Genomic DNA, 26,405 nt, shown 5'->3' with positions numbered 1-26,405 from the left:
AGAGAAGGGGAGAGAGATGGGAGAAAGGAATAGAGAGGGGAGAGTGAAGACACTGTACCCCAGTGTGAAACAACACCTTCAAGAGAGGAGGGAGGAAAATTGGAAAAATAATGAGCTGCTTTACTCAGGGAAGATTCAAAGAATTTTTCCTCATACTGTCCACATCCAATCCCATTGAAGGTTCAAACAGCCAAATATTGTGACTGCTCTCAATGCTTAAAAATTAAATCATCCCATTGATTTGAATACTGAGAAATTCAGAACAATGCAATTGGTAACTGAGTTACACCACCATTCTTTTGGGTTTAAATGATGGAATGGGTGCCGACCGGAAAGTTGCAAAATGACAGCTGAATCTAGGTCCACATTGGCACAAATCCCAGGAACAACAGCTGCCTGATGTTGGAAATGGAAATATGCCGCTAGGTGAGAGTGCTCTACTGAAAATAGGATTAGGGCACACTGTAGGGGGGGATTTTACTATCTAACCTGTGCTGTACCTGCCCTGGGAGTGTTTGATGGGACAGTGTAGAGGGAGCTTTACTCTGTATCTAACCCGTGCTGTACCTGCCCTGGGAGTGTTTGATGGGATAGTGTAGAGGGAGCTTTACTCTGTATCTAACCCCGTGCTGTACCTGCCCTGGGAGTGTTTGATGCAGAAACAGTGTGCCTGAAAGCGACTAACACAGAGATGTCTTGAGTAGAAAGATTCATGAAAAGGTGAGAGTGTTAGTCTTGCCTCCACTTAAATAACAATTGAAATCTGTCTCCCTCCATGAAGTAATGATGTGGAGATGCCGGTGATGGACTGGGGTTGACAATTGTAAACAATTTGACAATTGTAAACAATTTTAATCCATGAAGTAAGGAAAGGTGATTGGAAGAGCGGAGGGAAAGGAAAATAAACAATCAACTCCCTGTTTTAACAAATACTTGTGAAAATTTTAATGCATTTTTGTTACATTCACTCTCACATTCAACACAGAAATCAAACTGTAGAAATCTTTTAAATCTCTGCGACTACAATTTCAATATATAAATAAATTCTAAATAAAAATTACAATTTCTTTTCTTTGAAAGGTGAGAAGAAAACAGCTTCTTTAAAGAATAAACTTTTGACAAATTCCAAAATCTTATAGTACAATATACGAGCATTGTGCATGCACCTTGCAGACACGCCCCCTGCCCGAACCCCCTTACACATCCGAGGGAGGACTGAGCATTGATTCCAGACAGTGGTAATTAATTTCACTCATTCTCCCGCCCAGACTCCTGTAGTTTTACAGTACCCAGGCACCAGGCACCCTGTGAGACCAGGAACGTCAGCAGGATGTCTAATCTGTCCTCACGTGCACTTTCCAGTATGGGCCACTGGATAGCAATCAGGACCTTATTTATTCCCCCCCTACCCACCCCGTCCACTAACCCAGGGGTGCTAAGGCCGATGGTATCACACCCACACCTGCACACTGGTACCTCAGCCGAGATGGGTTCACAGCACACAGTCCAGGGATCAATCCTTGCCCTGCTGGTCTATGGGGCCCTGTACCACACTAGGCCAACAGGGGGAGTGGACACTTCAGTCTCCATAATCATCAAATCCTGTCTCAACATCGCCCAAACACAGGCCTGGGACCATACAAAACTGCAGCCAATCAGACATTTCCTGCTGCCACGAGAGCAGGGATTCAGATTGGGTGCCAACCTGGATGCGCTCCACTCCCAGGTACTGTAGGACCCTGCCGAGATTAGCAATTGCAAATGCTGATTATTGGATCAATTAATCAATACAGTCAACTATCTCCAGGTATTACACAAACATTGGGTGATAACCTCCTCCTGTAATAGAGAAACTACATTAATTACCCCCCACTGGACTTGGTGACCTGATAGAAACACATTCTGCTTAGAGTTCCCCCTTTTCCCCCTCTCAGTTTCCCACCGATTTTCACTGGCCTACCCTCACTAAGTGCTGATTGTTGTCGGAGCTCCACAGGCTCCAAATGCCTTCCACCGGCGAGCCCAGACATTGGGTGGCAACCGGCTATTCAACTGGGCGGGGCATCACGGCTACGTTCGATCCTGTCCTCACCTGGAAAACACACACACACACACACACACACACAGACACTATTTCCATCAGTGCTCACAGAAGCTCCGATCCTCGCCAGCTCAAGGGAACTGAGGCCAACTGAGGTGCCCCAACTGGCTGAGATCAGAATAGACTGGCAATCAGGCCTCTCCTGGTCTGTACTGCTGAGACACTCATCGAATAGCCTGTATATTAAATATCATCCACAACACGTCCCTTACTGGAACAAGCACTCCAAATGGTTCCTCCTCACAGAGGAACCCGCTGGATAGATTATAGACAAGGTCGAAGATTCTAGTTTGACGCACGCTCGACATTACCTCAGGCCACCGGGCCCCCAGCTCATACACATTACAGGTGAAGATCCCAGAGACATGACCAACAGTTCAGTGTGTATTTCCCAACACCAGGCTCTCTGCTGCTAAATGGAACCTGAAGCCCATACCTCTCCTGTCCTACAGTCGGTGACGTTTGCTGGTCCTGCAGGTCCTGACCATCCTCCAGGACCAGGGCGTGTCGGCAGGGTATTCAACTGTGGAAGGCATCACAGCAGAGCCCCATCCTGTCCGCACCTGATATGCTGCGTACACAAAAGTTTCCAGCGAGAGTCACTGCAGTGACCCTGGTTGACTTCTCTCTCCCCATCCCATTTGTAGTTGCCAGACTACCACCATCCCAGCTGGGATGAGCTAACTCGGCACAGACCAGGGCTCAAACCTGGGACCTTATTGATCTGTACTGCTCAGTACCGCACCACATGGTGCGATTAACCATCGGGGGGGGCGGAGCTCTCATGGACCCCATTGTAAATTCAAATGATTCACAAATATATAAAAGTAATAATCAGTTGTGAGGCACAGCCACACAGTAGGGAGCAGATAGGCCCAATTTAACCGTGTGCATTAGTTCCATCACAGCTGCAAATTCTCTCAGCCATTATCTGCTGTCAGATCTGGTCCCGTGTTGCGTGCAGCGGTTTTAAGTTCTGGTGATGTACAGTGTGGTGTATCCAGGACAGGGGGAATGGGGAGTGCAGACGTCACGAGTCACACCAGCGTGACAATCTCTGCCAATGTCCCCAGGTCACCAATGAAACATCACAACACCCAGCGAGAGTATCCCTCTCATTAACTCAGCAGTGTGCGAGGCAGAACAGGTCAAAAGCCTCTGGTCCCCTAACAACGCCCCCCGCCCCCCCCCCCCCCGCCCAACCCAGGGCTGAGCTTGTGCGCCGGAGGATGCGGCATAAAACCGCCACTGATCAAATTCGTCAGAAGGTTGTAGCCGGGACACAAAACTGGTCATCCTTGGATTTACCGTACTTCTCTGTGTCACAGCAGCAACTGTGATACCAGGTGTCCCAGCGGCTTGCTCTGGGTCCAGTCCACCAATAACTTGTTCAACTAGCTAACCTCATTAACCACCACCTCCCCCCCCGCCACTTCGTCTCATCTAATCCAGAGGAATAAACCCCAGATTTCACCGGCATATTTGGATTTAGCTGCCTCACGTCCTGCGCTTGCGATGGAAGCCTTATAAATGGCTCGAGGGGATAGTGACGAACATCTCCCCGCAGCTTGTCCTGAGGGAGACTTTAAACTCGGGGGTGTGGGGGAAGGAGAAAAAGGGGTGAAAGCTGTAAGGGGGGGGGGGGCAGGGCAAACACATGACTGGAAGCCCCAATATCACAGAGCGGATCCTCTTCCCGGGTACGGTCCAGCCCCATTCAAACAAAACCTCCTCTTAAAATGGGCAGAGCAGAGTGGTGGTGAGTCAATGCCACGTGCTCTCCTCAGGCACATTTATTAACAATTAAACTGTAAAGTAAACGGTCTAAAAAGTATAAATTATAAGATAATATCGACATTACCACATTACCTATTTCAACGTCGCCTCGGTGACTGTGTTGGGGGATGAGGGGGCGTCACTGCATTTACTCTGGGAAACGTTCCACAAACCACGGGCACAAAAGAAAATCTCTTTCCCCTGCGGCCAATTACTTAGTGTAGCGGAATACCCCAGTGTACCAAACCGCCTGCCTCCCTACACTGGGTGCATGGCTGCCCCTTACTGTCGCTCGGCGATATCTGCGAGCGGAGGGATATTCCGCAGGGGGAGGCAGTAACCGGAGCACTGGGGGTGGGGGCGCAGGATGCAGGGTACCGCGGGACGGTATCGATCAGGTTAGAATTTACATTCCTCCCTCCTAGGGCACAGTTTAGATATCGGCTGCCCTCCGTTCCCGTAACGAGTGCCCACTGTCGGCGTGCGATCCTGGACCATTAACCATGGTGGGGGCATCACAGCCAAGCCTGATCCTCTCTTCACCGGACAGCCACACACACCTGCATTTTCCAGCAGGGATCATCAGGGGAAACGCAGGCTGATTCTCCCCTCCCTTTCCCAGGGGCACGGAGGCCAACTGTAGTGACCCCAGGTGAGATCAGCTACATTAGCTATAGGCTGGTGATGGGACCTGGGCCCAGTACCTCACTGGGTATGTTATTCTGCCCACTGAAATTCCACTGCAGCAACCGATCTCTCTCCACGGACCTTTCAATTGGAAGTTCACCGAGAATTTGCAGAACTACAAAAGGGGAGACACTTATAATGAAACCGGAGGCCAGTTAGCCGTCTCTCAGGACCTGTGTGTCTCTGGCATTCAACATGCCAGGTCCTGCTTATAAATAAAATGTTTTTTTTAAAAAAAAAACAAACGTTGCTCACTTACTTCTCCAGACCGTTTTGCTTGGATTTAATGAATGCCATCCCGTGAGTCCGGAAATGTGTTTTTAACAGGGACTCGCTCTCGAACAGCTTCCCACACACATCACATATCACCCCGCCCTCCAATTTTATACCCTCAGTTTCTCCCTTGTGCTCCACTATCTTGGCCCCCTCAGACTCCTTCACTCCGTGCACGATGAAGAGGTGGCGGTTTAAGGAAGGGTGGGCAGTGAAGCACAGCCCACACTGGCGGCACTGGTGCGACGAGCTGCCTGTCCGGTGCTGAGGGATGTGCTTGTGGAAATCAGAGAAGCTGTTGGTGTTGTAACCGCACTTCATGCATCGGTACGGCGAGTTCCCGTTCACCTTTCGGCTCTTGGTGGTCTCCGAACCCCAGCGCTCCGTCCCGTCCCGGGAACCAGGCCGCTTGCGAATGGTTGTCTGTTGTGAGTGAGAGAGACGCAGGGAGCGACAGAGAGAGAGAGAGAGAGAGCGCGCGAGCGAGAGATAGATAGAGAGAGAGAGAGAGACAGACAGACGTAGGGAGCGTGAGATAGAGACACGCAGGTAGTGTGAGATCGAGAGAGACACGCAGGGAACAAGAGAGAGACACATGCAGGGAGCATGAGAGAGAGAGAGAGAGAGAGAGAGAGACAGAAGTAGGGAGCGTGAGATAGAGAGACGCAGGTAGTGTGAGATCGAGAGAGACACGCAGGGAACAAGAGAGAGACACATGCAGGGAGCATGAGAGAGAGAGAGAAAGAGAGACAGAAGTAGGGAGCGTGAGATCGAGAGAAAGAGAGAGAGAGAGACAGACACGCAGGGAACGAGAGAGAGACAGAAGTAGGGAGCGTGAGAGAGAGAGAGAGAGAGAGAGAGAGAAGTAGGGAGCATGAGAGAGAGAGAGAGAGAGACAAAGGGAGCGTGAAAGAGAATGAGAGAGACGCAGGAAGAGTTCGAAAGAGAGAAAAAGAAGATTTTAAAAAATTTTAAAGGAGATTTGCTCACAGTGTTGCTCCAGCACGTCTATTGCACTAAAACAGTTCCCCAGTGATGGGTCAGGACGATTAAAGACAGACTTACGGTCATACAGTAAGATGCTATTTGACTGTGGGGGCATCACAGTAGAGTCCAATTCAGTCCTCGCCCAACATGGATACACTCCATTTCTAGCAGGAGTCTCTCAATCTTGATCAGCAACAGAAACACTGGCTGATTTCCCCCTCCTTACCCCGGGCACGAACCCAAATGCTGCCTCAGCCCCGAGATCAGCTAACTCAGTACAGACCAGGGATTGAACCTGGCATCTCCTGGTTTGTAATGCAACCTACAGGCTGCTTTTACTGGGACGGGCACTGGAGGAGCTCTGTTCTGGAGATCTACAATGTACATCCAGTCTGGGTATCGGTACCTTAATGCTCACTCTCTCGAAGAGATTCTCCTGGTCCTGTGTGTGGTCTGCCATGTTAATTCCATGGATGACTTGTAAGTGCTTCTCCAGAGTCAGGCGACTGCTGAACGTCCGCTTGCCCTCGGTGCAGTGCCTGAAACACAGACAGGATATCACAACCCCGCACTTTGGGCGCGCAAACTATTACCTTTAATTTTTAAGAAATGTTTTACCCTCTCCAGCTGACTCCTGCCCTTTTTAAAATACTTGTTCTCAGGATGTAGCAAGGCCGGAATTTACTGCCCCGAGATGGTGGGCCTTCTTCATGAACCGCTCGTACGTTGCAGCGGATTTGATACAACCGAGCGGCTTGCCCACTTCAGAGGGCAGTTAAGAGTCAACCACGTTGGTGTGGCACTGGAGTCAAATATAGGGCCAGGCCAGGTAAGGACGGCGGGTTTCCGTCCCTAAAGGACATTAGTGAACCTGTTGGGTTTTTACGACAATCCGACAGCTTCACGGTCATTTTTACTGAGACCAGCTTTTTATACATTTTTTAAAACTGAATGCAAGTTTTCAAACTGCTATGGTGGGATTTGAACTCATGTTTGCAGGCCTCTGGGTTACTAGTCCAGTAACATAATCACTACGCTACCGTACCCGTATGCTGTGGGGGGCGCTCCCTCAGTACTGGCACTGGGAGTGTCGGCCTAGATTTTGTGCTCAAGTCTCTAGAGTGGGACGTGAACCCACGACCTTCTGACTCAGAGGCCAGACTGCTACCCACTGAGCCTCGGCTGTGTGCTCATGCTATATCCACCCATCGTTACAAAGCAGCGCATGGCTGCGAGGAATACCATGGGAGATTCACTTGTTTGTCAACAGGGAATTTTAATTAGAAGTAGTCAAGTTACCGGCAGTTGTAAACGCGTTTAATCCCCTCGTGGTTGACTCGCACGTGTCTTCGTAAACTGGGTGCGGAGCAAAATGACCTCTCGCAGAGTCGGCACGGGAATTTCTTCATTGCCTGTCAGCAACATCAAAGGTCAAATAAAGCTGAACATATCAGTTACTGTTCTGTGAGGCAGACTTCATACTGCACCCAATCATATCTCAGAAACATCCCAAAGTGCTGCATTTTCAATTAATCACTTTGAAGTGTAGCGACTGTTATGTCAGATCCCACACACAATAATGAGATAAAGTTCATCTATTTCTCTTGATGGTGTTGTTTGAGGGAACAGTTTTAGTCATAGGTAGTTTTACTCTGTATCTAACCCGTGCTGTACCTGCCCTGGAAGTGTTTGATGGGACAGTGTAGAGGGAGCTTTACTCTGTATCTAACCCGTGCTGTACCTGCCCTGGGAGTGTTTGATGGGACAGTGTAGAGGGAGCTTTACTCTGTATCTAACCCCGTGCTGTACCTGCCCTGGGAGTGTTTGATGCCAAAACTGGGTGCCTGAAGCATTGGTATTCTCCAATTTGAGCATTAAAAAAAATTCTCAAGGCTCAAAGCAAATGCAAGCAACTGGAGATACTTCAATCTATAACCTATCGCCATTGAGGTGAGCTACAGAGCTCCCCCCTGCTTTGTTTGTGATTTATGATGTTATCCCAACTCTCGATCACATTACTGTCTGTAGCCCTAACTCCGACCACTCCCGTGTCCCGTACACTGACCTTGCCATGGTCCTTCTTCATGTGCGTCACATACTCCTCCCGCTCGGGGAACCACATCTGGCACTGCCCGCACGTCCAGCCCGCATTCTTCAGCTTCAGTCTCATCTCTTTCCTCCGCTGGAGGCTGAGGACAGCCTTTGGGCTGGAGGACGATTCGTCTGTGGAGGATTCCGAGGAGTCCGGGCTCGACTTGGCCGCTGCTTTGACAGATGAGACTGTCCGACTTTGAATCACGTCCTCGCTTTTCAAGTTAGAATGGGTGCTCTGAGGGAAAGGAACCAGCATTTACTCTCGGTGCTTTGACAGAGATGCCTTACTCCGGTTCCCTCCCCTCCTGAAGGTGCTGGCACGTGCTAGGGTACAGGCTCCAGCCACCAGCCGCCCTCCAGTACCTCAGCTCGTCCTTCACATGTGCCTAGGCAAGTGTTGATGGGCTATTTGACCATGGTGGTGGTGGGGGGGGGGGCAACACAAACAGGCCGTATCCTGTCCTCACCCGACATCAAGCAGGGGGTCACCGGCCAGTGATCAGGAGCAAGAACACTGGCTGATTTCCCCCTCTCTCTAACCCAGGGGGGTCACTGGACAGTGATCAGGAGCAGGAACCCTGGCTGATTTCCTCTCTCTCTAACCCAGGGGTCACTGGACAGTGATCAGGAGCAGGAACCCTGGCTGATTTCCTCTCTCTCTAACCCAGGGGTCACTGGACAGTGATCAGGAGCAGGTACCCTGGCTGATTCCCCCTCTCTCTAACCCAGGGGTCACTGGACAGTGATCAGGAGCAGAAACCCTGGCTGATTTCCCCCTCTCTCTAACCCTGGAGTCACTGGGCAGTGATCAGGAGCCCTGGCTGACCTTTCCCCTCTCTTTACTCCGGGGCATTAACGCTGATTGTAGGCGTCCAGCCCTTTCCCTGATTGAAATCAGCTAACTCAACACAGACCAGGCACTAAACATGGGCTCTTCCTGATCTGTAGGATCTGTCGTTTTACCAGCAGTGGCTTTTCTCCCAACGCAACACCATGAAGCACGTCTGTACTTTCCTGAGATTCCAGGGTTGGGAGTGGGGGTTTATGGAAAAATTGCAGACAATCTTTGATTGTGTGGCATAGAGAGCGAGCTTGGGGCCCTCAGTCTGTGTTCCTTACATCTGCCTTAAATTAAAGGAAGAGTTTTATCTGAGGATGGAATATTGGCCAGCACACCAGCCCTGCTTCTCTTCCAACAGTGGCCATGGGATCTTTTACCCGAAAGGGCAGACGGGGCCTCGGATTAACGTCTCATCCAAAAGACGGTACCCCCGACAGCGCAGCACTCCCTCAGTACTGCACTGGGAGAGTGAGGTCCGATATGGTGCTGGAACCCGCAACCTTCTGACTCCACGCACTAAGAGTGCTGCCAACTGAGCCAAGCTGACCGTAACCCGTAATTCTCCCAGGCAGGTCAGGCTCCAGTTTGAGGTGTAACGAGGGGGAAGGGGAGGTGGAAAGTCCACCGTGCTACCCACTCACCTTGATGTGCTCCATCATGGTCCGTTTCTGGGCGAAAAGCACCGGGCACTGTGGACACTTGAAGACGCTGACCCGCTGCTTGCTCAGGTGCTGGTCGAAGTGGGCGCTCAGCAACGGCTGATGGGTGAAGACTGTGTCACACATGGCGCATTTGTGAATCACCCTGTGAGCGACAGAGAGAGAGAGAGAGAAGGAAAACAAAGTGAGAGGCGAGCAGAGGGGTTTTAGACACCCGCTGCCATGGTAATTAGTAACAGGACAAGGAACGGAGTCACACAGTTTCACTTATCCCTCACTGGGAGGTGATCTCGCTTAACAAGGCTTGTTGTATTAATAGATTCCCCTCCCTCCAATCGTCTCCCCTCCTTTCCTGAATTGGGTGGGTACCCGAATCTCAGAAAGTTAACATGCAGGTACAGCAAGCAATTAAGGAGGGAAATAGTATGTTGGCCTTTATTGTAAGGGGGTTGGAGTATAAGAGTAAGGCGGTCTTGCCACTATTATATAGGCCTTTGGTGAGACCACAACTGGAGTACTGTGTACAGTTGTGGTCTCCTTATCTAAGGAAGGATATACTTGCCTTAGAATGGGTGCAACAAAAGTTCACTAGATTGATTCCTGGGATGAGAGATTGAGTAGATCAGGCCTATACTCTCTGGAGTTTAGCAGAATGAGAGGTGGTCGAAGTGGGCGGGCTTAGTTGCGATGCCTTATATAGTTGAATAGCCCACCAATACGCAGGTCCAGGCTCGCACAATAAAAATGGCCTTGGGGTGAGGTAGAGGAGGGGGGCAGCCACCCATGGAACATAGAATCCTTCAGGAGGAGAGGGGATTTTGCTCTTTGTGTAAATTAGCACTGGCACCATCTCTCCCGAGCGGCACCTCACTTCGACCCCTGCCCGGCGTTACTTACTTGGCTTGCTGATTGCTGACACCCGGGTGCTGCGTGTAGATGTGCGAGTGGGCGCTGGGCGCAGATTTGAACGCCATCGGGCATATCGGGCACTTGTGGAACGCCTCACAGTGCACGTCCTGAATGTGAGACTTGATCGAGGTGATCCCTCCGTACACAACTCCACACTGGGGGCACCTTCGGAGGAAAGAGAGAGGGAGGGAGGTTTAAGCAAGTGCTGGACTATTAATTACGACTAGGTTCAAGAACCCAGGGCTGTCCCGGACGTTTACTGAAGTATCAACAGCAGTGCACTGGTCAGGGTGAGGGTCAGGGGTCAGGCTTTGTGTCCGTCTATCGGTGTGAACCACAGGGCCACATTATAAAAGTCTAAATGCTCCCGTACAGCTGCGTACATCTCAAGTTGCTGATACTACCTGATTATTCTTGGTGTTCTGCTTGGGACAGACTGCACTGCAAATTTTCCAGGATGATCTTGATATCTATTAATGACTTGAGCTTGGGTGTACAGGGCACAGTTTCAAAATCTGCAGATGACGCAAAACTTGGAAGTGTAGTAAACAGTGAGGAGGATAGTGATAGACTTCAAGAGGATACAGACAGGCTGGTGGCCTGGGTGGACATGTGGCAGATGAAATTTAATGCAGAGAAGTTCAAAGTGATAGATTTTGGCAGGAAGAATGAGGAGAGGCAATTACAACAGTGACTACACTTCAAAAGTATTCCATTGATTGTAAAGCGCTTTGGGTCGTCCTGAGGTGATGAAAGCCTCTGTATCAACGCAAGTCTTTCTTTTTCTTTCAGACATTGTCTGAGCTCCTCGGCTCCACTCCAAGCCTATGACAAGCAGCTCCCTGTTGACAGGTTTCACTTGGTAAATGCACCATGTGGCACTGGGCTGATGTTTGCTGAGCACAAGGTCCCAGGTTTGAGAGCTGAGTTAGCTGATCTCAGCCAGGGCGGTAACGGGGGCGGGGGAAAGAGAGCACAGAGGGGTGGTAACGGGGTGGGGGGGGGGGGGTTAAACAAACAATTGTAAATGCACACCTTGCTTTCTGCTCCTGATCACCGTCCAGTGACTCCTGCTGTAATCTGGGTGTGGACGTCGAGCGAGGGCAGGATGGGGATTAGTCCTGATAAGCTACGCGGCCAAACAAGCCATCGACTGCGTCTGGGTTCACGCAGGAGGGAAGGCCACGGGGAGGGGTGAGGTGCCGGAGGGCGAGAGTCCGAGACTACTGGGGAGGAGGGAGGAAACTGTCAAAAAACAAAAAAAACCCCCACACAGGCTGAGCCATGAATCCCAGGATAAGGAGCTCCCGCCCGCAGTCACTTACTTGTAGCCGACTTTGCGGGCGAAATGGAAGCAGACGTCCTTCACGTGACCCTGGATGTGCACTGCCCGGCAGACCCCTCCGCACTCGGGGCAGATGTACGGAGACTTGCTCTTGTGCAGTCGGTAGTGAGCAAAGTAGCTGCACTTGCTTGGAAGCAACATCTGGCAGAGCTGACAGACCTGGAGGGAGGGAGGAAGGAAACGAGACATAAAGGTACAGGATCTAACGCAGGGCTGGCACATCACCAGCAACAGGAGTTAGCTGCTCACTCAATACTGGCGGGAAGAATTCCAGATGTTTACCACCCCTGGTGCACTTAGAGAAGAAAAGGACGCATTAGTGCCATGGACTGAGTGTGAAGGAGCTGAATTAACATCGGTAGAGATGCAGTCAGTAACACAGGGCACTAGATGATCCAGCCATGCCAATTTGTGATTTAAAATAAGTTTCTATGATTGCTTGATGTAGTTCAGATTCACACAGATCAGGAAAGTCCCAGTTGCTGAGTAGTGTGAAAACCGCCAGTGTCCCTGTCCCCTGATCACTATCCAGTGCCCCTGGGGGAAACAGCCAGTGTTCCTGTCCCCTGATCACTATCCAGTGACCGTTGGGGAAAACCGCCAGTGTTCCTGTCCCCTGATCACTATCCAGTGCCCCTGGGGGAAACCGCCAGTGTTCCTGTCCCCTGATCACTATCCAGTGCCCCTGGGGGAAACCGCCAGTGTTCCTGTCCCCTGATCACTATCCAGTGACCCTGGGGGGAACCGCCAGTGTCCCTGTCCCCTGATCACTATCCAGTGACCCTGGGGGGAACCGCCAGTGTCCCTGTCCCCTGATCACTATCCAGTGACCGTTGGGGAAAACCGCCAGTGTTCCTGTCCCCTGATCACTATCCAGTGACCATGGGGGGAAACCGCCAGTGTCCCTGTCCCCTGATCACTATCCAGTGACTCTGGGGGAAAACCGCCAGTGTTCCTGTCCCCTGATCACTATCCAGTGACTCTGGGGGAAAACCGCCAGTGTTCCTGTCCTCTGATCACTATCCAGTGACCATGGGGGAAAACCGCCAGTGTCCCTGTCCCCTGATCACTATCCAGTGACCCTGGGGGGAAACCACCAGTGTTCCTGTCCCCTGATCACTATCCAGTGACCCTGGGGGAAATTTGGGCTAGAGACCCAAATGGCCCTTTTGACCTGCTGCAGTCTGGAATCGTGCGGCAGTGCAAGTCGCTGCTTCGGGGCAGTTCTTTTCTCTGGAGAAGAGAAGGCTGAGGGGTGACCTGATAGAGGTCTCTAAAATTACAAAGGGGTTCGATGGGGTAGACATAGAGAAGATGTTTCCACTTGTGGGGGGGAGGGAGGGGGGGAAAATCAAAAACTAGGAGCCATGAATATAAGAGAGTCACTAATAGATCCAATAGAGAATTCAGGAGAAACTTCTTTACCCAGAGAGTGGTGAGAATGTGGAACTCACTACCACATGGAGTGGTTGAGGCGAATAACGTAGAGACATTTAAGGGGAAGCTAAATAAGCACATGAGGGAGAAAGGAATAGAAGGAAATGCTGATAGGGTGAGATGAAGTAGGAGTTTGGGAGGAGGCTTGTGTGGAGCATAAACACCGGCACAGACCAGTTGGGCCGAATGGCCTGTTTCTGTGCTGTACAGTCAATGTAATTCAGGGGAGGAGGGGCAGAGGGAGGAGGAGTCAATGGTCAGTTAGTAAGTGTACCATGTGCCGTGTATAAAACCACACACTGTAGCAACAGGCAACACTTTCAAAGGCAGGAGGGAAGACTTTCGAGGGGGGTGGATGGATGAGTAAGGGGCTGAAAACAGATATACCCTCCCTCCCCAACCCTATCCCACCCCCCTCACCTGTACAGCAGCACTGGGTGCCCCCAGTTGGAAGTGTGCGGCCAGACTAACTCGGTCGGGGAGTTGCTGATCACATTCCGTGCAGTCGAAGCTGTCGCAACTAATCAGAGCCGGGTCGGGGAACAGCGGCATCACCGGGGAGCTCTGCTGGGACCCCGCGGCAGTGTCGGCCGCCGCGCTCTTCCCCGCCCTGGAGGCTCCGGCTGTTCCCGCCACCACCGGGGACACGTCAGCCTGGCCGATCATCTGGTCCAGGGTGATGGGCTTCATGACCAGGTTGGAGCATTGCATGACCAGCCCCTTGTCCTTGTGCTCGCGGGCGTGCAGCATCAGGCTGCAGCGGTTGAAGAAGACGATTCTCTTGGCGCAGTGGTTGCACGTCACGTCGATCCGCATGCTCCGCCGGTCGTAATGGCGAGCCAGGCTCTTCTCCAGGGCGAACGAGTCCCCGCACTCCAGGCACCGGTACCCAGAGGGGGGGAGAGACAGGCAGCTGTCGGCAGGCGGGTTGAGGTTGGGCTTGTAGGTGGGTAGAGGGTTCTTCCCGTTCAACAGTTTGTGAAAAGCCTCCACCAGGGGGACTTGACTGCGGGACACGACGGAGCCGTTGGCGGCGTGGGTGGTCTTCTGCGGCTGCACCGCCATAGTGCCGTTCACCGACTTGGTGGCCAGCTGAAGGGTGGTGGTGGTAACGTACTTGGGCGTCAGGGCTAGGGTCTTCGTAGCAGTCGCCGCAGAGAGAGTCTGAGGGACCAGATTCAGGCTCGCCAAGTGGACACTTTTGGAAACGGGTTTCGTGCCGCCGGCAACCTTGGCCGGTGCCAGAGTGGCCTTCTGGGCGATGCTGGCCGCCATCAACATGGCGGTGCTGGCATTCTGGAACGTGGATGTTGGCAGGACCGTCCCTTTCATGATGGTGCCATTGCCCAGTTGAAGACTGACTACCTCAGCCCCGTCGCTCCTTGCAGGAGCGGAGGCTGGCATCTCTGGCTTGGACGGAAGCTGACTCGTCTCGGCAACACTGCCTTCTTCCTCTTCCTCTTCCCCTTCCTCCATCCGCTCTGAATCATCATCCGGTGCCATTCCATCCTCTGCTGTTCTGTTTGACCGGAGCTCGGAATCAGACGAAACCCTCGTCACCGTTCGCATGATTCCCCCGGTGGAGGTTTTAATGGTCTTGATTCGCACCTTGAGAGGCCGGGAAGAGCTGGTGGAGGAGGATTCCTTACTGCTGCTGTCGTCCCCGTCGTTGCTCGATACGCTCCGAGGGCTGTCAGGCTGCTTCTTAATTTGCCTGCTGAGGCTCGGTGGTGAAGGAGACACCTTTGGGCTCTCTTTGGATATCGTGGACGCGGGAGGGCTGTGCGACTGCAGCTCAGCTGCCCCGTCAGGGGACTTTACGCTGGCAGACACGGTCACACTCGAGTTTGGATTGGGATCTTGCCACGGTGACACAGGTGAGGTTGGGATAGGGGAGGAGGTGGGATCATCCCTTGCCCCGTCAGGCTCCTCGTGCAGGCTGCCTTCCGGCTCGCTGCTTTGCTCCATCTCCTCCTCCTCCTCCTCCTCCTCCGACTCCACATCCGATTGCTTCTCCTCTTCGGAAGATCCAGCTTTCCCGTTCGTCCTCCTTTGCTCCTCGTCATCCAATGCAAACCGCTGGGAATATTCCACAGGCAATTCTTCCACGACGTCCTCGCTCAGCATTCTGGAATTCGAAGCCTCGGAGTCCGGAGGAACAGGAAAGAGGGGGGACTGTGGGGAGAAGCAGTCGGCATCTTCATCCTGCTCCTCGAGCTTCACGGTGTTCTCAGTTTCCGGGACACTGACCGGATTGAAGGGAGGGAGCCCCTCAGAGTCTTCCCCTCCATGGGGGGCACCCATTTTCGTCTGGATGCTGGTCCAGTTGTCGCAGTTGGACGATGGCGACGCCAACTTTGGTGACCTGGGCATCGAAACGGCCTCAAAGCCGTTGTGCATAGAATTGGCATCAAAGCGATGGGCGTCCTTGTTGTTGGCGGGGGTGGGGTCGCAGCGTTTGGGGCTGACGCTATTCTTGACGATCACGCTGACTGCTGGTTCATCCGGTGTGGTGGCTGGGGCCTTACTGGGGGGTATAGAGGTCTGTTTCAAATGGGCTTCCTCCTGGCCTGACTGGATGGTGTCCTTCGGATCCAGATCTGGGATGTCAAAGGCTGCCAACAGGTCATCAAAATCAGGGGTCGTCATGTCGGCCATTATAGGAAGACTAGTTAAACCTGGAGAAGAGAAAAGAAAAAATTATATATTCCTGGCTAATTTAATATTGAAAAGTACTATCCCCCCTCCACCGTTTCTCCCCCCCTGCCGAAGGTGCTGACTCTCCCTGAGCTACAGTTCTACAGGTGACAGCAATCCTCCCAGTACGTCACCCATGAGGTCATTCTCCCTATGTGAGCCGACACAGCGAGTGCTGCAGGCTCTCGACTGTGTGAGGCATCACAGCCAAGCCCGATCTTGTTCTCAACCGACATCCATGCACATTGGCTTTTTCACCAGGGTCCCTGGATAGCGATCGGGAGCAGGATCTCTTGAACTTGATTCTCCCCGCCCTAATCCAGGGGACACTGAAGCCAACTGTAACCTCCCACTGGTCAAGATCAGTTTACACAAAGACCAAAAGAGCAAACTCGGGGCCTTCCCCGTTCTTGTACAAACACTGGAGATTACAAAAGGAGTAAAACGTCACGTGTTGAGTCACCACTTAACTTCAGTAACTGCTGACGTTCACTCCAGCAGCCGACTCTGTAATTTAATCTGAAATTGGTTAGTGACGGGAAAATAAAAACATCTGTTTACTCTTATTGGTTGTCATGGCGGCCAAAGACTGCTCACAGTATCACTTTCGCCCGTGCTGGTTCCCTCCAGTCTCACTGGGATGTCTGCTGAATCATTATTCCTAGCTGGGGGAAAAGGCACACAGACCAGGGAGAGCAGGGGGGGGGGGGGGGGAGGGGGGAGACTCAGGTTACATCACTGATCCGCAGCGAGCGAGCTGACCGCAGCCGGGGAGGCCGCATGGGATGTACAAGTGATCCCTCAGCTTGCTGGGAGGGGGAGGGGGGAAAAAAATCAAATCACCCGGAGTTTCTGCTCTCAATCGCCATGCAGTGACTCCCGCTGGAACGTGCTGGGATGTGTGTGAGGGTTAGGAGGGGATTTGAACACAGTTGTAATGTTTTCCTTGCAGCCAAATGCCTGTCGGCATGCACAAAATCATACAGCACAAGAGGCCATTCGGCTCATCGTGCCTGTGCTGGCTCTTTGAAAGAGCTAGCCAATTAGTCCCACTTCCCCTACTCTTTCCCCCATAGCCTTGTAATTTTTTTTCCTTTTCAAATATTTATCCAATTCCCCTTTTGAAAGTTACTACTGAATCTGCTTCCACTTCCCTTTCAGGCAGCACATTCCAGATCAGAACTCGCTGCGTAAAAAAAAATTCTCATCTCCCCTCTGGTTCTTTTGCCGATTACCTTGGCTGATGGGGGTGAATTGAAGTAGGGAGGGAGAAGCCTCGTGTGGAGCATAAACGTCAGCATAGACCAGTTGGGCCGAACGGCCTGTTTCTGTGCAGTAAATTCTAAATAATACCTTAAATCTGTGTCCTCTGGTTACTGACCCTCCCGCCAGTTTCTCCTTATTTACTCCATCAAAACCCCTCGTGATTTTGAGCACCTCTATTAAATCTCCCCTTAACCCTCTCTGCTCGAAGGAGAACAATCCCAGCTTCTCCAGTCTCTCCACGTTACTGAAGTCCCTCATCCCTGGTACCATCCTGGTAAGTCTCCTTTGCACCCTCTCCAAGGCCTTGACATCCTTGGGTGGGTTAGACGGCGATGAATGGCCATTTGAGTGAGGAATTGGATGACAACCAGTGTCCAAGAAACAGAAGCTGAGCGAGACAGCTTGCACCTTCGAGGGAGGAGGTGGAAAACCCCAGCACAGACTGCCGACGAGGATCCAGGAGTTTGAGATAAAAGCACGTAACTTGCTGTCATGAACTGGAATGTGCTGCCTGAAAGGGCGGTGGAAGCAGATTCAATAATAACTTTCAAAAGAGAATTGGATAAATACTTGAAGGGGAGAAATTTGCAGGGTTATGAGGAAAGAGCAGGGGGCCGGGGGGGGTAGTGGGACTAATTGGACAGCTCTTGCAAACAGTTGACACAGACACGATGGCCAATCGGCCTCCTTCTGTGCTGCATGATTCTATGACTTATTTACAATTCCAACACAGCGCAGAGTCATTTGCGAAAGGGAACCGGCTGTGGGCCTTCTTTTTTTGTTGAGGAGACGACGATGTAAATTGGACAAGGCTGGGTCCTCCTCCCACACACACACAAGTCGGGTATGGCAGAGCTGCACAGGAACAGTGAATCCCTGAAAAACCACAAAAGGATGAAACAGACTCCAGAGCGAAAGGGCGCAGGGGTCAGACCTGCTGCCTGTCTTGCGTTAAGCTGCTGTGGGGGATCTCCAGCTGATTCAGTGGCAGGGATTCACTTATCACTCAGTCAGCCCACACAATTCAGCAAGACGTACCACATCATACATAACGCTGCACACAACAGGACAGCTGGGTCAAATTGGAATCAAATTGTCGTCAAACCTTCTAAAAAGTTTGGTTACTCAAAAAAAACACATGATTCTGTCTCCCGTCCCCTCCCCTAGGGGTAAAGACACCACCCGGCAGTCCCAGGCTCAACTTCTGGCCTGTGCCAAGTTAGCTCATATCAACTGAAGCAGTTACTGAGCACAATTGGAGCTGGGACCCGACCCTGGACGGGGGAGTGGGAGGGGTAAAAGAATCAGCTCGGGACCCCATTCCAAATCACTGTCCAGCGACACCCTGGAAAACATGAGTCTTTCTGCAAATAAGAGAACGTTTCAATGGGACCTTTCGGTGTCTCTTGCTTCGCGTCCGTGTAAAGTTCAATAGGATATTACACAAAGACTAATGACGAACAAAGCTTCAATGGTTGAGACACTGGGAAGCACTCAGACTTAACAAGCCCAGTATTGTCATTACTCAGAGGATGACACAGACATGGGATTGTAAGGCTACACACTTCAGTCCCCAATGGCCAAGGTTGCAGGGGCTGACATGTGACCAGCGGCAGGTACCTGACAGAAGCACAGGGATCTCTCTCTCTCCAAATGGAAGATGCCTTCCTCCATTCAGTGCCTCCTCGGGCACCAAGTTGGGATCAGGAACACCTCGGCCCTGAGGGGGACGGGGAAATCTCCTGCCACATATTGGTCTTACAACACTCCGACACACCACTTTGTGCAGCCAGCTTTGCAGGAGTCCTCAATCACTCTGATAGGCTTAAAGCACTGGGTCTGTTTACTTCAGAGCAGCACAAACTTAGAGAGGCGACCCGATACAATCATAGAATGCTTACAGCACAGAAGGAGGCCATTCGGCCCATCGAGCCAGTGCCGGCTCTTTGTAAGAGCAGTCCAGTTAGTCCCATTCCCCCGTAGCCCTGCAAACTTTTTCCCTTCAAGTATTTATCCAATTCCTTTTTGAAAGCCACGATTGAATCTCCTTCCACCGCCCTTTCAGGCAGCGCGTTCCAGATCATAACCACTCGCTGCGTAAGAAAGTTTTTCCTCACGTCACCTTTGGTTCTTTTGCCAATCACCTTAACTCTGCATCCTCTGGTTCTTAACCCTTCTGCCAATGGGAACAGTTTCTCTTTACGGCATGATATAATATGTTCCGACTGTTACCTCCTGTAGTGTGATTTGCTGGCCAAGTACCGCAAGAAGTCTCAGATATAGTTACTGTATGTTGTAACGATAGAAGCTTGGACTGAAGATAACCAGGGCAAGTGGTTTGATACAGCGGTGCGGCTTGTAAGTCACTATCCTGGCCACTTATAGTGGGGTGCGCTGCCCATGCACAAGAATTCTCAGTGAAGGTCACAGGTTCAGAGAGAATCCGAGTGACGACAACATCACTCGCCTGAACCATTGGGGTTGTTTAACCTCCACTGAAATGAGGAAATAAGGACTCATTGGCTAATTTATTGCATTTCCGTCTCTAAATTAAAAATTGGAACTAAGATCAAAAATTCAAGAAAAAGAGAATAAAACTCAAATTCAAATGATTTCTTGGAGTGAAATGTTAATTCTTCGTCACCATCCTCAAGAACACATTAAATGGATGAATAAAATCTTCCCTTCTATCCAAATCCCAGTTTATTATTCTCAACATTTCTCGTGGAGTTAAGACTTGTTCAAGAGGTGAAATGACAATTAGGGCAATTCTTGAAACATATTTTGACAGGGAATTCCTGAAAGAACCAGAACAAAAGTGTGGGATGCAGAAACTAAAGGCCATGAATAAAATCTCACTACAATTTGGCAACAAAAGACTCAACTGGGACTAACAGTGGTCCACACAGGAGATTACAACTCAAATCATTTCTTGAATGTTAAAACATATTGCTCAGGTTTAATCTGCTCATCCTCCCCAGCATGAACACATTCGCTAAATCAACAACGTCACTCTTCTGAGGTTGGGACAGTGTGGAGGGAGCTTTACTCTGTATCTAACCTGTGCTGTACCTGCCCTGGGAGTGTTTGATGGGACAGTGTAGAGGGAGCTTTACTCTGTATCTAACCCTGTACCTGCCCTGGGAGTGTTTGATGGGACAGTGTAGAGGGAGCTTTACTCTGTATCTAACCCGTGCTGTACCTGCCCTGGGAGTGTTTGATGGGACAGTTTAGAGGGAGCTTTACTCTCTCTGTATGTAGAAATGTTCGATGCAGACACAGACACAGTACAAAAATAGAGAAGTGCTGGGCAGCAAAGGGTCCAATCCTTTTTGCTTGTTCAGGAACCATCAGGTTCTAAAATTACTTCGGATTTAAATAAACTCGGGTGACAACTAAAAGTTGAAACACCTTTCTGATGTTCCCTTGGTTTTAGGGGTTTCTGATGTTAACGAGACCAAACCTACAATTGAAAACACAGATCGCCATCTTCTGTACCCTATTTGAGAACCGCGCGGCTTAATTTCTTCCGAAGCGGCCTGATCTTAAAGGATTGCGGTGGATCCCTGCAGTCGTGGAAGGGTTGTGCCTGTAGTCAGCAGAGTGCTAGTTGGGGCAGTGATTACCAGGCCCTGCAGGAATCCATCGGGCCACTCGCGGTTTGTAACCGCCGTCGGACTCGCAGGGCTGCGGATTTCACGTGGGTCGCTGAGGCCGTGCTTCACCATAGAGCCCAGAGTGTTTGGGACTTCTCGTACAGGACTCACTGCACATCACAGCTTGTGTGTGCTACTTCCTGGTCCCAACAGACACAGCAAGAAGGGAGGGCAGTGTAAAACAGAATGCTGAACAGTTTCCTGCATCAGTAAACCAGTGATGAAATTACCCCCTTCAAAGTTTACTCACTCTCTATAATCTCCATCTTTAGGGTTTGATCGATGCAAGGAGTCCAGTTTCTAGTGCTTTATCCTTTCCCATTCTGATGAGGCCCAGACTGACACTGCACTTCCTCCTTGCTCACTGCTGCCCGGCAGTTTCCCCACACCCCCACGTTTTTCCACAAACTGGCTCTCTGCAGGCTCTGACATCATTTATCCCAGCAGCAACCTTCCTTTCATTTTTTGTCCTCTTTCTTAAAATTGCAAGCACAAAATACAGAACAGCAAAATCAAAATGCCAGGGGAAGAGAGAGCTCAGAGCTGCTGAGGGGGATGTTTGAACAAAGGAAGTCACCTCTCACCTTTCTACATTAACTGCAGTGAAGAAACAGTCATCTGCTTGGATGTATTTATAATTTTTTTTTTAAAAAAAGGGGCACTACAATAGATCCCAGTGCCCCCAAGCTAGACTGGTGAGGAGAGACAAAAAAAAATCAGCTAGGATTCCCTCTCCTGATCACTATCCAGTGACTCCTGCTGGATAGTGCTTGGATTTAGCTGGGGTGCCCTGTGCTTCCCGGATCAAATACCCTGCTGACACCCCCCTATCTGGGCTCAGGCATGAATAATGGTCACCAGGGTGAGATTATCCCAGGTCACTGTAGGTCCCAGGTCACTGACGCCTGTCCTAATATCTCCTTATGTGGTTTGGTGTCAATCTATGTCTGATTTACGCTCCTGTGAAGCGCCTTGGGACGTTTTACTACGTTAAAGGCGCTGTGTAAATGCAACTGTGTCCCGGGAATGAGACATCACTTTCAGGTGAGGTGGAAACTAGAGGCGGGTTTGTACGGGACAGGGCGTGAAAGCAATAACTGGGAGTGAGGGCAACGCTATAATTCAACCTGATGATTCACAGTACACAATAAATTCAAACCAATGCAAATGACAGCCTTGTTGTAATGAGCAGCACTTAAGAGCGCCTTAAACGGAGTGAAACAGCCCGAGGTGCTTCACTGGGGTGGGGGGTGGAAGAGAATAAAAGAGGAAGGAACACAGACACCGACCAGGAATTGGTAGAAAAGTTCGGGACAGGTTGAACAGTCGAAGAGGTAGGTTGCTGCGCTCGTCCCAATTTTGGCCTCTTGTGCACCCACAATTTCTTTCATCCCACCATTGGTGGCCATGCCTTCAGCTGTTTAGGCCCTAAACTCTTGAATTCCCTCCCTAAACCTCTCCATCTCTCTACCTCTCGCCTCCTTTAAGAAGCTCCTTAAAACCTACCTCTTTAACCAAGCTTTTGGTCACCTGTCCTAATATCTCCTTGTGGTTTGGTGTCAATTTATGTCTGATTTACGCTCCTGTGAAGCGCCTTGGGACGTTTCACTACGTTAAAGGCACTATATAAATGCAAATTGTTGCTGTTGTTTTGAGGAGGCTTTGGAAATTGGGGAGAGCTGAATTAAAAAGGCCGGGTTTTAGGGAAAGAATTCCAGAGCGCAGGGATGGGTCGCATGACAGACTGGCCACTGGCGGCGAGTGGATGGGGATTGGGGAGTTGGGAAAGAAAGGCACAGCAGTCCAGATTACAAAGAGCAGAGGGTGCTAGCTGGGATCTGGTCCAAAAAGGTTGCAACAAGTGGGGTAGGATGTACAATCTGTAGATGAGGAGAAGGATTATTGAAATGCACTGTGTCACAGGGACCATGGAGAGGTCAGTGATGATGGGGAAGCAGGTATGGGATAGCATGGAGGCAGTAAAGTTCAAGAAACTTCTTTATCCAGAGAGTGGTGAGAATGTGGAACTCGCTACCACATGGAGTGCTTGGGGCGAATAGCGTAGATTGCATTTAAGGGGAAGCTGGATAAACACCTGAGGGAGAAAGGAATAGAAGGATATGCTGATAGGGTGAGATGAAGTAAGGTGGGAGGAGGCTCGTGTGGAGCACAAACGCCGGCATAGACCTGTTGGGCCGAATGGCATGTTACTGTGCTGAAAATTCTATGTGAAGATGAGGTGGTATCAAGCAGCCAGCAAAGAAAGCACTGGAGAGAAATTGAGGCTGGAGGTGACGACGGCCACGCACGAGGGTTTCAGTGGTGAAGGTGTGGCGGGGTAGGATCAGAGACGGGCAATATTACGGCGCTGACTTACACTAACAGGCCACAGTTCCTCTCTTCCCCGCAGATGTCATTAGGTATTGCTGGTGAAATGAGAGATCAGCTCCTGTTACCTTGTATCCTGCCGAACAAGCTCACAGCTCCTATATTGAAGGAGAAGTTGCAATGGAGAGGCGACTTCCTTGGAGTCTGAATTTGATTTTTTTTTTAAACAGACGCCCTTCATTTGTACCAGAATCTTCCTTTTATGTTGGGTCTGTGCTGAGCTATTTGCATCTCTCATCCTTGCAGCCGTTCAACAATAGATATCCAAAGATGTTTGAAAGGCTGTGTCAGAGCCTCGGCTTGTTCCCTCACCTCCCTCATCATTCGAGGATGCAGTTATCAGGGCCCCGATGCCTTACCAATTTAGACTTGCACCAGTACTTTTTGTACTACTTCCATATCTATAGTTTCCCTCTCTAACTGCTCCATCTTATACCCTTTCATTCTCTACTACCACACTAAGCTGTGAAAACCAAGTCCTCATGTATATATCCGCCATTCATAAGAACATGGAACAGGAGTAGGCCATACGGCCCCTCAGGCCTGCTCCGCCATTCAATAAGATCATGGCTGATCTTCAACCTCAACTCCACTTTCCTGCCCTATCCCCATATCCCTTGATTCCCTTTTTCCTCCATAAGATTTCCTTTCTCATCGACCCTACCCTTTCTTTAACCATTTTTTAAATGTTTATAAAAGCCTTTACTATTTCCCTTCATGTTACCTACCAGTCTTTCTTGATACCCTCTCTCAACCTTTCTAATCTCCTTTTTAGCTTCTCTCTATATTCCACTTGAATTTAATTTTTCTACTCATCCAAGCTTTTTCTGCACCATCTTTCCTTCTCGCAGGAACACGTCCAGTCTATACTCTTACCTTCTCCTGTTTGATCACTTCCCAGTGTTTGTGGGACGGTCTTATCAGACAGTTTTACTTTCCAGTTTATCTGGGCTAGTTCACTTTTTAGCTCACTGAAATTGGCTATCCCACTGCCCGCACCCCACCCCCGATCTGCCATTAAGTCCCTCCATCTTTGACTCTTTCCTCTCCTTTTCCATTTTTAAAAATAAAACCTAATTATGTTATGATCGCTGTTTCCTAGGTGTTCCCCAACTTTATGTTACCCACTTCAGCAGTGGTTCAGTGGGTAGCACTCTCGCCTCTGAGACAGCAGGTTGTGGGGGTCGAGTCCCACTCCAGACAAATGAGCACATTATCCAGGCTGACACTCCAGTGCAGTACTGAGGGAGTGCTACGCTGTTGGAGATGCCATCTTTCAGATGAGACGTTAAACTGAGGCCCTTTCTGCCCTCTCAGGTGGACGTAAAGGATCCCAAAGCGCTATTTTGAAGAAGAGCAGGGAGTTCTCCCAGGTGTCCTAGGCTAATATTTATCCCTCAACCAATATCACCAAAACAGATGATCTGGTCATTATTACATTGCTGTTTGTGGGATCTTGCTGTGCGCAAATTGGCTGCCGCGTTTCCTACATTACAACAGTGACCACACTTCAAAAGTACTTTGTTGGCTGTAAAGTGCTTTGGGATGTGAAAGGCACTATATAAATGCAAGTCTTTCTTTCATTTCTAGATTATAGAACCAGCACTTCCCCACAGAGAGGACCCACGCAGTGGCCTTAAAGGGACAAATCAGGTTAAACACAGCTCCATCCTAACAACTATACATCACAAGAGACGGGTTCACAAGGATTGCTACAGGACATTAGCTGCTTTAGAAATAAGTCTCGTGTGCTTTGTAAAACAAAACAATACATAGCCATGACACGGTAGGAGCTTTAATTACAGCAGGAAATCAATAGGTTCCTTAACCTTTTGCTCCGCCTTTCAACATGACACAACCTGACTGCGAGAGTGGGCCACAGCAACTAGCCATTTCCCCGAAAGAATACAGCCTGTCAGAATTAATAGTAAACACAACCAGTGCTGGGATAACACCACAATTGGCAGAAACAATCCTGGGCTGGGTGGTGAGGAGGGAATCACAATCTTAATCGCTATTCAGTGGGTCACATGTGGATGTGAGCTCAGGATAGGGTTTTGATAGTTTCTCCTTATTTACTCTGTTTCCACTGGCAGAAGGGTCGGTAAGCAGAGGTCACAGATTTAAGGTAATTGGCAAAAGAAGCAGAGGCGCGATGAGGACAAAAAGCCGGCACAGACATGATGGGCCAAATGGCCTCCTCCTGTGCTGTATCGATCTCTCTCTCTCTCTCTCTCACACACACACACACACACACACACACACACACACAGGCACAGTTTGAAGACGGGACACTCGGGTATTTAGAAATTTCACCACAATTCCTCACGGCAACAGAACGCCAGCTTTTCAAAGTTACAAGATAATTGAAAGATTTCACTCCTAAGCTCCAGCACCACAGATCCTGGATTTAAACACTTATTACACGGCAGGAAAGGCCACTCAGGGAAGACCTTAATGAGAGTTTCAATCGTCTCGGGGGGGCCGACAGACTGAACCACAACAAGTCGTCGACATAATTAAAAACTCTAACCAGGCGGCATGGACTCGAGGGACAGCGAGCGTCCAGTTTACACGTAACTGCTTCCCTCGGAGGATGGGCAGTGTGTGGAACAGACTGCCCAGGGACAGAGTGTTCAGGTGATCGTGCTGACCAAAATCCAAGTACAAAATCATCTGAAGGATGGTGTTGGGGGGGGGGGAATCGTTCTCCAGCAAGAGTCAGGTGGAAGGGAGCGGGTAAAAAAACAGCGCCAAAACTTCCTCGTTAACCGTCTAAAAGTACGTAGCTCTTACACAGCAGTTTCAGTTGGTATCAGCCGTGGCTCAGTGGGTAGCACTCTTGCCTCAGAGTCAGAAGGTTGTGGGTTCAAGTCCCACTCTAGGTACTTGAACACAAAATCTACTGACACTTCAGTGCCAGTACTGAAGGAGTGCTGAACTGTCGGAGGTGCCGTCATTCGGATGAGACATTAAATCGAGGCCCCGTCTGCCCCTCTCAGGTGGACGTGAAAGATCCCACGGACACTATTTCAAAGAAGAGCGGGGGAGTTCTCCCTGGGCCAATATTTATACCTCAACCGACATCACTAAAACAGATTATCTGGTCATTATCACATTGCTATTTGTGGGACCTTGCTGTGCGCAAATTACCTGCCATGTTTCTTACATTACAACAGTGACTTTACTTCACTGGCTGTGAAGCACTTTGGGACGTCCTGAGGTCGTGAAAGGGGCGACAGAAATGCAAGTTCTTTCTTTTCATTACTGCTGCAGCATCATCAATGTC

General features: G+C 50.2%; 1 protein-coding gene across 2 annotated transcripts in view; it reads right to left on the bottom strand.

Annotated features, from left to right (window-relative positions):
• Positions 1-920: 920 nt before the first annotated feature.
• Positions 921-26,405, bottom strand: part of LOC137306585 (zinc finger protein 687-like) — a 34,986-nt gene continuing 9,501 nt past the window's right edge. For both annotated transcript variants that reach the window (XM_067975878.1, XM_067975879.1), the window contains 8 exons: positions 13,530-15,787; positions 11,653-11,831; positions 10,316-10,492; positions 9,401-9,563; positions 7,890-8,153; positions 7,124-7,236; positions 6,231-6,363; positions 921-5,260 (listed from right to left, as the gene is read on the bottom strand). In XM_067975878.1, coding sequence (XP_067831979.1) covers positions 4,820-5,260; positions 6,231-6,363; positions 7,124-7,236; positions 7,890-8,153; positions 9,401-9,563; positions 10,316-10,492; positions 11,653-11,831; positions 13,530-15,767 — 3,708 coding nt within the window. In that variant the 5' untranslated portion in view covers positions 15,768-15,787 and the 3' untranslated portion in view covers positions 921-4,819. The remainder of the gene's footprint in view (positions 5,261-6,230; positions 6,364-7,123; positions 7,237-7,889; positions 8,154-9,400; positions 9,564-10,315; positions 10,493-11,652; positions 11,832-13,529; positions 15,788-26,405) is intronic.

The sequence above is a fragment of the Heptranchias perlo genome, chromosome 44, assembly GCF_035084215.1.
Source record: "Heptranchias perlo isolate sHepPer1 chromosome 44, sHepPer1.hap1, whole genome shotgun sequence".
Taxonomy (NCBI): Eukaryota; Metazoa; Chordata; class Chondrichthyes; order Hexanchiformes; family Hexanchidae; genus Heptranchias; species Heptranchias perlo.
The sequence above is the reverse complement of the archived record's forward strand: the minus strand, read 5'-3'. Positions and strand labels throughout refer to the sequence as shown.